The sequence below is a fragment of the Panthera tigris genome, chromosome B4 (assembly GCF_018350195.1).
Source record: "Panthera tigris isolate Pti1 chromosome B4, P.tigris_Pti1_mat1.1, whole genome shotgun sequence".
Taxonomy (NCBI): domain Eukaryota; kingdom Metazoa; phylum Chordata; class Mammalia; order Carnivora; family Felidae; genus Panthera; species Panthera tigris.
In genome coordinates this window covers 12,193,672-12,207,967 of record NC_056666.1, presented here as the reverse complement: position 1 = coordinate 12,207,967, position 14,296 = coordinate 12,193,672, and the positions used below count along the sequence as shown (strand labels likewise).

At 43.9% G+C, this 14,296-nt stretch overlaps 1 protein-coding gene across 5 annotated transcripts in view; it reads left to right on the top strand.

The window, feature by feature from the left end:
* Positions 1-13,918, top strand: part of SEPHS1 (selenophosphate synthetase 1) — a 31,787-nt gene extending 17,869 nt beyond the window's left edge. For 4 of the 5 annotated variants that reach the window (XM_042991073.1, XM_007081229.2, XM_007081226.2 and 1 more), the window contains 2 exons: positions 9,360-9,572; positions 11,975-13,918. In XM_042991073.1, coding sequence (XP_042847007.1) covers positions 9,360-9,572; positions 11,975-12,189 — 428 coding nt within the window. In that variant the 3' untranslated portion in view covers positions 12,190-13,918. The remainder of the gene's footprint in view (positions 1-9,359; positions 9,573-11,974) is intronic. The other variant, XM_007081228.2, reaches the window with a different exon arrangement.
* Positions 13,919-14,296: the final 378 nt, after the last annotated feature.

Genomic DNA, 14,296 nt, shown 5'->3' with positions numbered 1-14,296 from the left:
TTCTGTCTGTTCCTTCTAGTTCTAAATTTCTGTGATTATGGGCAGTATTGACTTCCTCTGTGCCCCGATTAAATGCAAGTGAAATTTATATAGCATACTTTCGAAAGTATTTGGCTTAGTGGGGTGCCTGAGCGGCTCCGACTGTTGAGTGTCTGACTCGACTGTGGCTCAGGTCATGATCCCGGGGTCGTGGGGTCAAGCCCCGTGTCTGGCTCCACACCGAGCATGGAGCCTGCTTAAGATTGTCTCTGTCTCTCCCGCTGCCCCTTTCCCCTGCTCACGCTTGCACTCTCACTCTCTTAAAAAAAAAAAAAAAAAAAAAGGTATTATTATTTTGAGGTGTTCTCATTGTTGATTCCCACATTTGTGTGTATAAAGGAATAGACATGTCATAATTTTTTTTCTCTACATTTTATTTCTCATCTAGCTTCCTAATACTGATAAAATGTAATAATAGCGGTTACCATTTATTTAGTAATTATTGTGTATCAGGAACTTGACCTACTTTCCTGTTTAATTTTTAGGACAACCTTACAAGGTAGCTACTAACTCATTCAGGGTCACACAGCTAATCAGTGGGGACCTAGGATTTGAAACTACTGCTTGTAATGCTTGTAGTATTATGGTCTGTTCCTTTCTGAACAATTTAGTAAGAAATTGAGGCTATTTCACAGTCTCGATGCATGGTAATTGAGTGAATGTTTTGGTACTAAGTTTTAAAAGCAGATTAAAATAAAATAGGAAAGGGGCACCTGGGTGGCTCAGTCGGTTAAGTGTCCGACTTTGGCTCAGGTCATGATCTCATGGTTTGTGAGTTCGAGCCCCGTGTCGGGCTCTGTGCAGGCCTGGAGCCTGCTTTGGATTCTGTCTGTCTGTCTCTCTGTCTCTCTCTCTCTCTGCCCCTCTTCTGCTCATGCTCTGTCTCTTGTCCCTCTTTGTCTCTCAAAAACAAATAAATGGTAAAAAAAAAAAAAAAAAAAGGAAAAAAGAAAAAAAAATTAATAAAATAAACCAGGAAAGTTCCAGAAGCAGAATTCTCCTTCCTGAAAGCAGCAAGGCTTGCTGAGGGAATTACTTCTCATAGAGTTGAAGCATCATATTCTTCCCTTTTCCTGCCTTTCATATGCAGATAGAAAACACCAGGCATATTGCATAATTAAGAAGGAAGCTCTTCTCGTGAGTCTTTGAAGTCCTAACCTCTGATGTGCCAGAGGAACTGTTTCTAGAAAAGCATCTGTGCAGATGATTTGGAAGCAAACCAGCATTTAGAACATCAGCTCCAAGAGGGCAGAGTTTTGTTTGTTTTGTTTGCCGTGGTGTCCCCAGCGCGGAGAAGAACGCGGGGCACACTGTGGGTACTCGTTACATCGAATGAGCTAACTTTGCCACCTGCTAGCTTTCTTTTTGGTACTTCATGGATATTTTCCTTTTCATAATTCTGTGAATTGGATCCTATTTCTCCCCTTTGGCCGAAAGGAAGTACGTAAGTACAGGCAGATGCTGTTCTCAAACCCATATCTGTCTGTCTCCAAAATTGCTTTCTCCAGTACCACAAATTCCATCAACGTAAGGCAGTGATGGAAATTTAGACAGTTTTTTTCTGGAAATACCGGTGTTCTTTCTCCTCATTAATTGCATGCTGTAAGGACGTGGGTTGTGGGGCATCCTGTCCGGGAACTTGGAAGATGAAATTGAAAAACGTTTTCCTTACAAAAGTCACTCTTCATTCGGTTCTTCAAGTTCCCTGAGCAAGCAGTCAGAAACAGATTTGAACATACTGTCTTTGTCCTCTCCCCTCAATCCTTCAGTTTCCCCCAAATGACTGCACCAAACGGATATGATACTTAAGCCAATGAACTCTTCAGTTATTGAAAAAAGAAGAAATGGTAGGGCTGACCAGGGGATCTTAAAAGAGCTTTTCCGACACTCTGAATCACTTCACAATGTGACAATATGGGGCGCCTGAGTGGCTCGACCAGTTAAGTGTCCAACTCTTGATTTCGGCCGAGGTCATGATCTCATGGTTCCTGAAATGGAGCCTGCACTTGGGATTCTCTCTCTGCCCCTCCCCAGCTCGCATGCATGGGCGTACTCTCTCTTTCTCTCTGTCTTAAAAATTGATAAACTTGGGGCACCTGGGTGGCTCAGTTGGCTGAACATCCAACTTTGGATCAGGTCATTATCTCGCAGTTCGTGAGTCTGAGCCCTGCATTGGGCTCTGTGCTGACAGCTCACAGTCCGCTTTGGATGCTCTGTCCCCCTCCCTCTCTCTGCTCCTTCCCTGCTCATTCTCTCTCTCTCCCTCCCTCCCTCCCTCTCTCCCTCCCTCCCTCCCTCCCTCCCTCTCTCTCCCTCTCTCTCTCTCCCTCCCCCCCTCCCCCTCTCTCTCTCTCAAAGATAACCATTTAAATAAATAAATAATCTAACTTACAAAACTGTGAAAACAGATTATTTTTTTCCAACATTTGCCATTCTCCCCTTCCTTAAATTACAATTTTTTATGAGATGTTGGGGCACCTGGGTGGCTCAGTGGATTGAGCATCTGACTTTGGCTCAGTTCATGATCTCGCAGTTAGTGAGTTTGAGCCCCACATCAGGCTCTTAGCTGTCAGCACAGAGCCTGCTTCAGATCCTCTCTGTCCCTCTGATCTGTGCCCCTACTTCGTTCATGAGCGTGTGTGCACACTCACACACACACACACACACACACACACACACACACACACACAGGCTTTCTCTCAAAAATAAACATTAAAAAAAATTTTATGAGATGTCCAGTTGATGCAAAAGAATTCTATGAAATATGTGCAGGGCTTAAGAGAACAACACCCATGTACCCACCGTCTCGTACGAGAAACAACGTGGTCTTGGAAGCCCAGAGGTGTCCCTCCCACATTCTGCTCCTGGATTCCTGTGCAGGAGCAGCTCCTGCCCTGAGTCCCATGTTTATTCTCATGTATTTTGCTTTTGTTATTATTATTATTATTATTATTAATCTTAGAGCAAGAGAGGGAGAGAGAATCTTAAGCAGGCTTCATGCTCAGTGCAGAGCCCGACTCGGGGCTAAATCCCATAACCCTGGGATCATGATCAAAATCAAGAGTCACATGTCCAACTGACTGAGCCACCCAGGCACCCCCTCATGTATTTTAAAATCTTTTTATCACAAAGACTTGTAGCTTTAAGCAGTTAGTTGGGTTTTTTCATTTTTTGCTTCACCGAATCATACCTCTTCTCTTTTTCTTGCTGTCTTGTGCACATTTAACACTCCTGAGTGTTATTCCTGGTGTATGTAGTTGTACTTAATTCATTTTCATCGCTGTACGATTGTCCACTCTGTCGCTGACTTACCCTGACTGCTGCTAGTGGGCATTCGGGTTCCTGCAGAGAACTTCCTCAGCCCGGGCTTCTGGTCCATACGTGTAAGAGGTCAGTGCTGCCTTGGCGTTTCTAGATGGTGCTCGTAGCTTCTGAGGGTGCTTGTACGCCACGGTTCATAATGACCTGCCACATTTAAATTTTTTCTGTAATATATTTTTCCATTTATTTTGTATGTATTTTTTACTATAAAAAAATGATATGCTCATTATAGAAGTTGTTAGAAAATGAAAAAAGGAGAGAAGAAACATCGTCCCGGGTCCCACCACCCAAGACAGCTTTTGTTAATATATTTATGTTTTCTTGCAGGGTTTTTTTCTATCATTGGTTGGTGGTTTACTGTTTTATTGTTCATGTTTTCAACTAGTGGTTGTCATACATTTCACTTGTATTTGGAATGTGTTTTTATTTACTTAACATTACCGAATTCTTTTTTTCCCACATTATCTCATCATAGAACACATAATTTTTAATGCCTTGGATGATCTACCAGAAATATAACATAATTAATTTACCTTTTGCCCACTCGTGAATTTGCGGGGAGTAGGGGGGTCAAATTTTTCCATAATTAGTTGTCTGTGTTCCAGGAATATTTCTTTGGCTCTATTCCAAAGTCAAATTGTAATTATTTAATTCTTTGTCCTCAGTTGCTCTCCTCACTTACAACCAAGACTTCGTTTGTGTTTCTCTGTTCATGTGTCAAACTGTTTAAGGAGTCTTTCTCCTTTTTTCTTTTTTCTTTTTTGGTCCTTCAAATTAAATCATTAAACAGTAAGAAAGTGATTTTTACAGATTTTTATTTGTATGCTTTTTCAGTTTGCTTGTATTTGATCATTTAAGATTCCCAGTCCTTACTTTTTGTACATTGTTGGGAGGAATACAATATGGCAGAAGCTTATGGAGGAGCATTTGGTCATACCTAGCAAAATTACATGTACATTTATTTTGACTCCACGGTCCTGCCTCTGTGACCTATGGAATGACGTGTGTGCAAGGCTATTATTCATTGAAGCCCGTTTGCAATTTCAAATGGAGGAAACAACTCAAATGTCCATCAGTAGGTTACTGAGTGATGTAGTCTGTGTGCTTACCATGGAATACTGTACAGCCACTAAAAGGACTGAAAGGTCTTTATTCTTGGAAGCTACCTCTTTTTTTGACTTGTCTGATAGAGGAGCGCCTGGGTGGCTCAGTCAGTTGGGCGTCCAGCTTCGGCTCAGGTCATGATCTCACGGTTCGTGGGTTTGAGCCCCGCATCGGGCTCTGTGCTGACAGCTCGGAGCCTGGAGCCTCCTTCGGATTCTGTGTGTGTGTCTCTCTCTCTCTGTCCCTCCCCCACTCACGCTCTGTGTCTCTCTCAAAGATAAACAAACATTAAAAACATTGAAAAAAAATTGCCTAATATATATCAAGTTAAGGAGTCACAAAACCGCGTGGGGAAGAATTATTTCAAATCACTCTGAGCCTGGTATTTTCAATGTACAGCCTCAGGACAAAAACCCACAAAGATGTGTCATTGTATTCAGTGGGTTTGTGTTGATGAAAATATTGGTATGGTATGATAAAATAAGTAAGTATAGTTGGGAACAAATTTTAAGAATAAAAAGAAATAAGTCCAAAGAAGCAGAGTTATAAACTGTAATCTTGGGGCACCTGGTGGCTCAGTCAGTTAAGCGTTCAACTTGATTTGGCTCAGGTCATGATCTCACAGTTTGTGAGTTTGAGCCCCGTGTCAGGCTCTGTGCTGACAGCGCAGATCCTGCTTGGGATTCTCTCTCCCTCTTTCTCGGCCCCTCCCCCACTAGTTCGTGTTTTCTCTCTCTCTCTCTCTCTCTCTCTCAAAATAAATAAACATTAAAAATAAACTATAATCTTTACTTTGGAATTAACAGTATGAACTCAGGATGTTGTTTTTTTTCCCCTAAAAATACTTATTTCCAAGCCAATTGAAAAGGCCTAGGAGCAGGGATAACCCAATAGTAATGAACTCCTAGTGCCCAGATTGTGATCTGAAAATTAACATTTCCCATGAAAAAGTGCCAGGACTCCTTGGGGAAATGCCTGATTTCAACTCTGGGAAAGGAAATGCAGAAGATAAGCTCGGGACCTCCTGTGCCTGAAAGTAATGGAGCCCTCAACAGCTAATGGGGTCCTGTCACTGCACCAGAACTGGAAGAGCTGACCCCACCAGTCAGACTGGAAAGGGGGCAGTTTGAATATCAAAAGGAAGAGTGACGGAAGTCAGCTGAAGCATATCAAGCGTCTAAAAACCAAGGAAATCATAATGAGAGTTGAAACTTCTTGCCCACCTTTGGAAGTTGCTAGAGCACCAACCATGCATTATGAAAATAAAGGATTCAGTCACACATTTTACCTTTCTTATACGGGTGGTATTTGGGGAAATCCAAATAAATTGTTTTTTAAATTCTTTAGAAGAGTCACTTCTAATAAATGCTGGAAGAATGAATCACACATTTGCCATTTTTGCTGCGCCCTTGATTTAACGAACCTCAGCAAACATCAGTGGCTGCTAAAAACCATTAGGTGAAAGGTTCGTGGGGAGGTGATAAATGCCCCCCACCCCCCCATCAGAGAAACTGAACTTGAATCTCATCATGCCTTGGACCTGGCTACCAATACGGTAGAACCTGTCATCATCAGGGAAGACGGCCAAATCCAGAATGCAGGAACTTCCACAGAAAAAGTGACTCTGTCTCCACAACAAACAAATGGCAAGGGGGAGAAAAAGAGGAAACTCTTAAATATTAAGAGGTTTAGGAGAAATCTGTTAACGTGCAATATTGTGTTGGAATGATAATGGTATTGTAGTTAAATTTTTTAAAACCTTTTATTTATGTTTTTAAAAAATTGTTAACATTTATTTTTTTGGGAGGGAGAGAGGGAGCATGAGTAGGCGAAGGGCAGAGCAAGGCCTGAGAGGATCCCAAGCAGGCTCCACGCTATCAGCACAGAGCCCAGTGCAGGGCTTAATCCCACAAACTGAGATTGTGACTTGAGCAGAAATCGGGAGTCAGAAATGTGTAACCTACTGAGCCAGCCAGGGAACCCCCTTTTTTTTAAATCTTTTAGAATTACATACTGAAGGGGCGCCTGGGTGGCTCGGTCGGTTAAGCGTCCGACTTCGGCTTGGGTCATGATCTCGCGGTCCGTGAGTTCGAGCCCCGCGTCGGGCTCTGTGCTGACAGCTCGGAGCCTGGAGCCTGTTTCAGATTCTGTGTCTCCCTCTCTCTCTGCCCCTCCCCTGTTCACGCTCTGTGTCTCTCTCTGTCTCAAAAATAAATAAACGCTAAAAAAAAAATAAAAAATAAAAAAAAAAAGAATTACATACTGAAATGTTTACAGGTGAGGTAGTATGACTGGGGTTTGCTTTAAAGTTACCCACCCCACCCATATCCCCCAACGAGTAGGCAGGAATAGGTAAGACCCCAGCAGAAAGGTGGTAGTGGTTGAAGCTGGGTTTTGTTGGCTGCACAGGAAGGAGTTCATCGTGATTCATTGAAATTCCCATAGTAAAATTCGCAACAGTAATTCCCTATGCAGGGACAAAATGGTGATCAGTAAAAATGGAACCCTGATTACTGACTGGGGTTCACTGTGTCCTCTGAGCTCATCCAAGATGGCACTGGGAAGAGCTGCTAAACTGCACGTCTTTGCTTATGTTAAATGTCATTGGCTGCCTGCTGCCCTGCCCTGCCCAGGCGTGTTAATAGAATGGATGTCTAGTTGCTTAACCACCGTGATGGACTAGAAACTCTCTCCACCTCTGTTGTTGCGAATGCGCTTAGGTAAAAGAGATCTTTGTCTAAAAAGAAAATGTAGGGGCGCCTGGGTGGCGCAGTCGGTTAAGCGTCCGACTTCAGCCAGGTCACGATCTCGCGGTCTGTGAGTTCGAGCCCCGCGTCAGGCTCTGGGCTGATGGCTCGGAGCCTGGAGCCTGTTTCCAATTCTGTGTGTCTCCCTCTCTCTCTGCCCCTCCCCCGTTCATGCTCTGTCTCTCTCTGTCCCAAAAATAAATAAAAAACGTTGAAAAAAAAATAAAAAAAAAAAAAAATAAAAAGAAAATGTACCAAAAAACACATTCACTCCAGAGTACTCCTGTAAACATGGAGTGTATTTCATGTCATGAGAAGCATTTAACTTTTAAAAATTAGACCTTCAGTTACTCCCCCCCAAATGAACTACTTCAGTATGAATCTCACAAAGGACGTGCACGCTGTGTATGAGGAAAACTATAAAACTGATGACAGAAGTCAAAGAAGATACAAAGAAATGGAGAAGTGTTCCAGGTACAGAGATAGAAAGACTCTATCATCGAGGTGTCAGGCCTTCCCAACTTGATGTGTGAATGGAACTCAGCGCAATGCAGTCCCATTCGTAATCCTAGGCAGTTATTTTGTGGATATTGACGAACCGATTCTGAGTTTGGATGGAAGAGCAGAAGACCCCTGGGACAGCCGACACAGTGCTGAAGGGGAGCATTTGGAGGACTGACACCACCCAGCTTCAAGACGGTGTAGTTACAGTGGTCACCGCAGTGTGATGCCGGTAATGGTGGACGAGGACATCAGTGGGACAGAAGGCAGAGGCCAGAAATGGGCCCAAACGTATATCGTTTGATCTTTGGCAAAGGAGAAGGGACAATTCAGTGGAGAAAGGATCATCTTTTCAACAGAACGTACTGGAACGGCTGGACATTTACAGGCAGGAAGTGAACCTAACCTAGACACAGATCTTTTTATAAAAGTCAACTCAGTCAGTTGAGCATCCAACTCTTGATTCCGGCTCAGGTCATGATCTCACGGTTTGTGGGATCGAGCCCCTCATGAGGTTTTGTGTTGACAGCGTGGAGCCTGCTTGGGATTCTCTCTCCTCTGCTCTTCCTCTGCTCATGCTCCCTCTCTCTCTCAAAATAAATAAACATGTTTAAAATATAAAATGAGCTATCAAGCCATAAAAGGCATGGTGGAAACTCAAAAGCATATTTCTGAGTGAGAAGACCATCTGAAAAGACCAGATACTCTTACGATTCCAAATCTAGCATTCTGGAAAAGGCAAAACTATGGAGACGGTAAAAAGAGCAGTGGTTGTCAGGAGCTGGGGGAGGGGTGGGATGAACAGGTGGAGCACAGGATTTTTAGGGCAGTGAAACTACTCTGTGTGATACTGATGATGGATACATGTCAGACATGGGTGAACACATCCACTACAACATCAAGAGTGAGCCCCAAGGTGAATGAACTTCAGTTCATAATAATGTGTCAGTAACAGCTCATCACGTGTATCAAATGTATCACCAATGCCAGATGTTAATAAGAGGAGGGGGGCAGGGAGTATATAGGAAACTCCTGTACTTTCTGCTCACTTTTCTCCAAACCTATAAGTACTTTGAAACTTTTTTTTTTTAATTCAAAAATTAACCTTAGTTTAGGCAATGCACTTACAGTGAGAATGCCTTGAATTTAGGTCCATCTTAAGTCTTGTTGACTTGAGGATGGTGTAGGCTGGTTTGCCTTTTGTTGAGCTAGCAATTCTTTGTTTGTTCACTGGAGAATTACTGCGGACTGAAGCTGCTGATAGTTCTAAATGGTTCAAGTAGGATAAGAAATCACCTCTCAGGGGCACCCGGGGGCTCAGTCGGTTAAGCGTCCGACTTTGGCTCAGGTCATGATCTCCCAGTCTGTGAGGTCGAGCCCTATGTCAGGCTCTGTGCTGACTGCTCAGAGCCTGGAGCCTGCTACGGATTCTCCATCTCCCTCCCTTTCAAAAATAAACAAGCATTTTTTTAAAAAATGGGTGTTTTTGACAGATTACTTTTTCATTATCCCAGTATGTCATTGCCCTGACGAATTAGGAATTTTGAGATCAAAGTTTGTTTAAAATTTTGAGATGAGGTGGGTTTTTTTCTCCTCAGTCTTCATTTATTTCACCAGGTAATAAATGGGTCCTCTGTCCTCTCTTAGCTGCAGGTCTCATGCACACGTTCAATGCCCACGCTGCCACTGACATCACGGGCTTTGGAATTTTGGGCCACGCGCAGAACCTGGCCAAGCAGCAGAGGAATGAGGTGTCCTTTGTGATTCACAACCTTCCCGTCCTGGCCAAGATGGCTGCCGTGAGCAAGGCCTGTGGAAACATGTTCGGCCTCATGCATGGGACCTGCCCGGAGACATCAGGTACAAGGATCCTGGGCCCAGATCTGAGGACTAAGCTAGTGAGGCTAATGGAAATTTCTCTGACAAGGAAGCAGCCAGGTACTTGAGCATGACCCCAAACTGTGTGAGGTCAGTGCTGGTAGATAACCTTGGCCTTCTTAGCACGAATGTTCTCAGGCCCCACGGGTGCCCTGCCATTCTGTGTGTGATAGAGAGCAGTGTTAAATTTCAGTGTTTCTGTTTGGTGACAGGATGGAAGGAAGGGAGAATATGGGGAAAAGGAGTCATTACTCAGCTTTCATTGGAAACTTAGCATTTGAATTAACTGTGATACCTATAGGTTACAGTGAACAGGTTATGTTTTTTCCTTGAAGAAAAAGTCTAAAATTGCAATTTCGGGAATGAGATAGTATATTGTGTGTCCATAGTGCCCCTTAACTTGACTCTTGCGTTTCATCCCCATATAGCCTCTGTCTTTTTTCGGCTTTTGTTATTTCTGTTTTCTTGCTAACTCAGGAGTTACTCTGACAACAGGGTCAGATCATCTGGGGATTTAAAAATACCCATGTGTACGGGTCCCGGGGGTGTTCAGTTAAGCATCTGACTCAGTTTTGGCTCAGGTCGTGATCATACAATTCATGGGTTTGAGCCCCACATCAGCCTCTGCACTGACAGTGTGGAGCCTGCTTGAGATATTCTCTCTCTCTCTCTCTCTCTCTCTCTCTCTCTCCCTCCCTCCCTCCCTCCCTCCCTCTCTCTCTCTCTCTCTCCCTCCCTCCCTCCCTCCCTCCCTCCCTCCCTCCCTCCTCTCCCTCCCTCCCTCCCTCCCTCCCTCCCTCCCTCTCCCTCTCCCTCCCTCCCTCCCTCCCTCCCTCCCTCCCTCCCTCCCTCTCTCCCTCCCTCCCTCCCTCTCTCTCTCCCTCCCTCCCTCCCTCCCTCCCTCCCTCTCTCTCTCTCTCCCTCCCTCCCTCCCTCCCTCTCTCTCTCTCTCTCTCCCTCCCTCCCTCCCTCCCTCCCTCTCTCTCTCCCTCCCTCCCTCCCTCCCTCCCTCTCTCTCTCTCTCTCTCCCTCCCTCCCTCCCTCCCTCCCTCCCTCTCTCTCTCTCTCCCCCCCCCCACCCCTTTCCCTCTGTTTGCTCCTCTCTCTCTTTCTCAAAATAAATAAACAAAAACTTAAAAAACAAAAAAATACCAGTGGTTAGACCTGACCCCCAGGAAGCCTGATTAGCCCAGAGGATTCTGGGGTGCGGCCAGAGGCAAGGACCCCAAAGCCCTGCCCCAAGTCCGCTCTGTAAGAGGGCTTGCAATTCGCTGGTAGGCCTCCCACAGCCTCTGTAGAGGACCCTTCAATTTCCTGTCCTTAAAAAAACAACAAAAAACTTAAATCCGCTTTCTAGAAAAAAATTCCAAGAGGACAACTAAACTGTTGGTTCAATGTCTGCCCAGAATGGTGCCTGCCACCCAGTGGGCCACTGATGCCACCTGGTGGGCCTGGAGTAAGTGTTGAGTGAATTAATGAATATTACCGGCAAATTCCGTTTGTTTCCTTCATTCAAAATTGAGAAGTTTTTACTTTTTTGCAAAAGTATAGATACATATTTTTTCCTGGTTGTGTTAGTTCCACTTACAAATACATAAAATTTTCTGCCTGAGCTACTGACCTATATTTGATGAAGCTTTTTGTAACATATTTTATGTTTTTTCTGTTTTGAAGAGGACAGAGCCAGATACTCTGAGGCCTACACCTCTTCCTGATCTTAAGTTTTAAGTTAAAAAGAAAAGTATATAAAAAAAACCCTTTTTATAAAATGAGGAATCCACGTAGATAAGTCAAAAAGGAAAAGTCTTTCGGTTTTAAGTATTTCTTTCAGCGAAGCAAGAAAAAAGTAGCTCCCACGTATGTTATTGAGGCCTTAGACACCTTACTCCTGTTAAATGAGTCCCACCTAGCTCATTTTCACTGTTTAAATAAAGTTTGTTGTGTGCTTTTTTTTTTTTAACGTTTTTATTTATTTTTGAGACAGAGACAGAGCATGAATGGGGGAGGGGCAGAGAGAGAGGGAGACACAGAATCGGAAGCAGGCTCCAGGCTTTGAGCCATCAGCCCAGAGCCCAACGAGGGGCTGGAACTCACAGACTGTGAGATCGTGACCTGAGCCGAAGTCGGACGCTTAACCGACTGAGCCACCCAGGCGCCCCAGTTGTGTGCTTTTTAACATAGTAGCTTACCAAGAAGTCACTAATTGCTCTGCAGTTTAATCTGTGGGATTCTCAATTGACTGGAAAGGGCAGCTCTTGTAGAGACAGAAAAGAGTTGTTGGCCGAACCGCCCTCTGGGCGGAAGCGAGGTGGAAACACTGTAGCAGAGAAACTGCTCACCAGGAATCCCAGCTGACGATAATTTTCTTTTTTTCCCTTTGCCAGGAGGCCTCCTAATCTGTTTACCGAGAGAGCAAGCAGCTCGATTCTGTGCAGAGATAAAGTCTCCCAAATACGGGGAAGGTCACCAAGCATGGATTATTGGGATCGTAGAGAAGGGCAACCGCACAGCCAGAATCATAGACAAGCCCCGGATCATCGAAGTCGCACCACAGGTGGCCACTCAGAACGTGAACCCCACCCCGGGGGCCACCTCTTAATCTAGACCCAACTAGCTATTTGGTTTTGTTTTTAAATAGATCTATTTCCTTTTTCATCATTTCAATTAAAGACTATAAACAACAACAAAAATCTCATTGTGTCTACACATCTGGTGACCTTAGGTCGATTTGTGAGTGGATGCAATTAATAAAATAAAATCCATTGCCTTTTTTTCCTGTTACATTAACTGAAGATGCACCTAATCTTGAGGCAGCTTCTGAGTTGAGAATTATATTGTTATCCAATACTGTTGATTCATTTTGAATCTTTAGACACTTATCTCTTGCCGCATAGGCTCTTTTTAAAGGTGCTTTCACGTAGCACAGACATTACCAGTCGTGGGGTCAGATAGCAGTTGGTGTCTTTTCATTTTGTGTGTATTTATCGTTCCCGGTCTGGTCTTTTTTTAAAGTGTCTTGAATGGGATTCTGGAAAGATGGAATTGGTAAGTGACACAATGGTAGCCCGGTAGTGAGAGGGTCGCGTGATTCCTTCCAGTCTTTCCTTTGTAAAGCCCGGTGTCCTCATTCGAGAACATCTCTTTGACCCAGGACATTTTCCCAATAGCGCATTCAGTTAAACGAGGCAAGTGCTGAACTCTGCATGGAAAGCACTTTGAAGACAAGAAAGAAATCTAATTTCTTTTTTTGTAGCCTTCCTAATATTTGCAGTAATACCATTAACTGTTTTCTTTTATCGACAGCAAAAAAAGATACTTTTTGCGATGTAACTAGATGTTCTATAGTGCAACAAGGAATTGCCCCCCGAAAGGGGGTTCGTGTATAATACTCATTTACAATTCAATATATAAGTAACTACACAAATAATTTTTAAATATAATCCATAATAAAGACTGTTCTGTGGATGGTAGTGTTTAATACATTTTATATTTTGTATAGTGATTCAGGCCTCTTGTTTTCTTAAAATCAGCAGTTATTTAGCCTAATTCTCAGCATTATTTTGTCCTTGGTGCCAGTCCATTTTTGTGCACGCTTTTTGTGATCTGTGTTAAAAATCTGCATTGCCAACATCGCAGCTCGAACTTAAACTTGTTATTCAAATAAATATTTAATTTTTTTTTTAATGCTCTTGTATAATCAGATGCCCCCTTTAGTATTATTTTAGAAGCGTTGGGAGGGTTTTGGCTAAAAGTACAATTTATCGGGGAAAACTAGATTTTAGTTTTATAAAACTTTTAAGTCTTTCACGGGACCTATATTTTCTTGAATTAAATTTTGTAGTTCTAGAACAAATAGGCGATCCAAAAAGGTGTTTCTCTGTGTTACTTAAAAACAGAGGCTTCCTTCTGTCTTAACCCACCAAACAGTAAGGAGGGGATCGCTGTCATTAAGCACACGAGTGCTCCGGTGGCTCAAGTGTCTGCCTAAGAGAATAAAGCACCCCCGTCCCTGCGAGTTTCTGAATGCCTCCTGCTTGCAGGCACCAAAGCCGTGAGAACAGACCCTCCTCTTGCCAAAGGAAACCAGCCCTCGGGAGAGGACGCCCCCGGAAGAGGCCTCACCGCGGATGCGCCCTCCACCAGGAGCCAGAGGGCCGCTGCTGCGCGGGCGTGACTGGAACTCAAGCCATACGTGCGGGTGTGCGGGACCCCAGGGGCCGCTCCGGAACTGACATTGATGGGACGTTTTGTAGGCATTTATACAGATGTTGGTCCCCAAAAGCTACAAACCAGTGGTCTGCAAAATAAAATGTGTTGGAAACCTCTGAGTAAGGTGAACATGCTGTTGAGCTTTTTTTTTTTTTTTTTTTTTCTGACAACACCAGTGATGACTAAATCTGAATTCTTTTTAATGTTGATCATGCCTTGAATGCTGATGATTTCCTTGGTGGCGGGCCTACTGAGAGGAAGTGAGCTAAGCGGATTATGCACCTGAGGAGATCTTCGTGAAGATTCACGTTTAGAAAAAGTGCTGGGGACAAGGAGGTCCGTGTAATTCACGTGATCTCGAGGAGGAAGGACTGGTAAAAGGTGGGGTTTCCCAGAGAACATTCCAGATGACCTGCTTTAAGATCACTTGGGGATGCTTGTCACACGCCCTGCCCCTGACCGGCAGAATCCGGATTCTGGTGGACTAGGGAATCTGT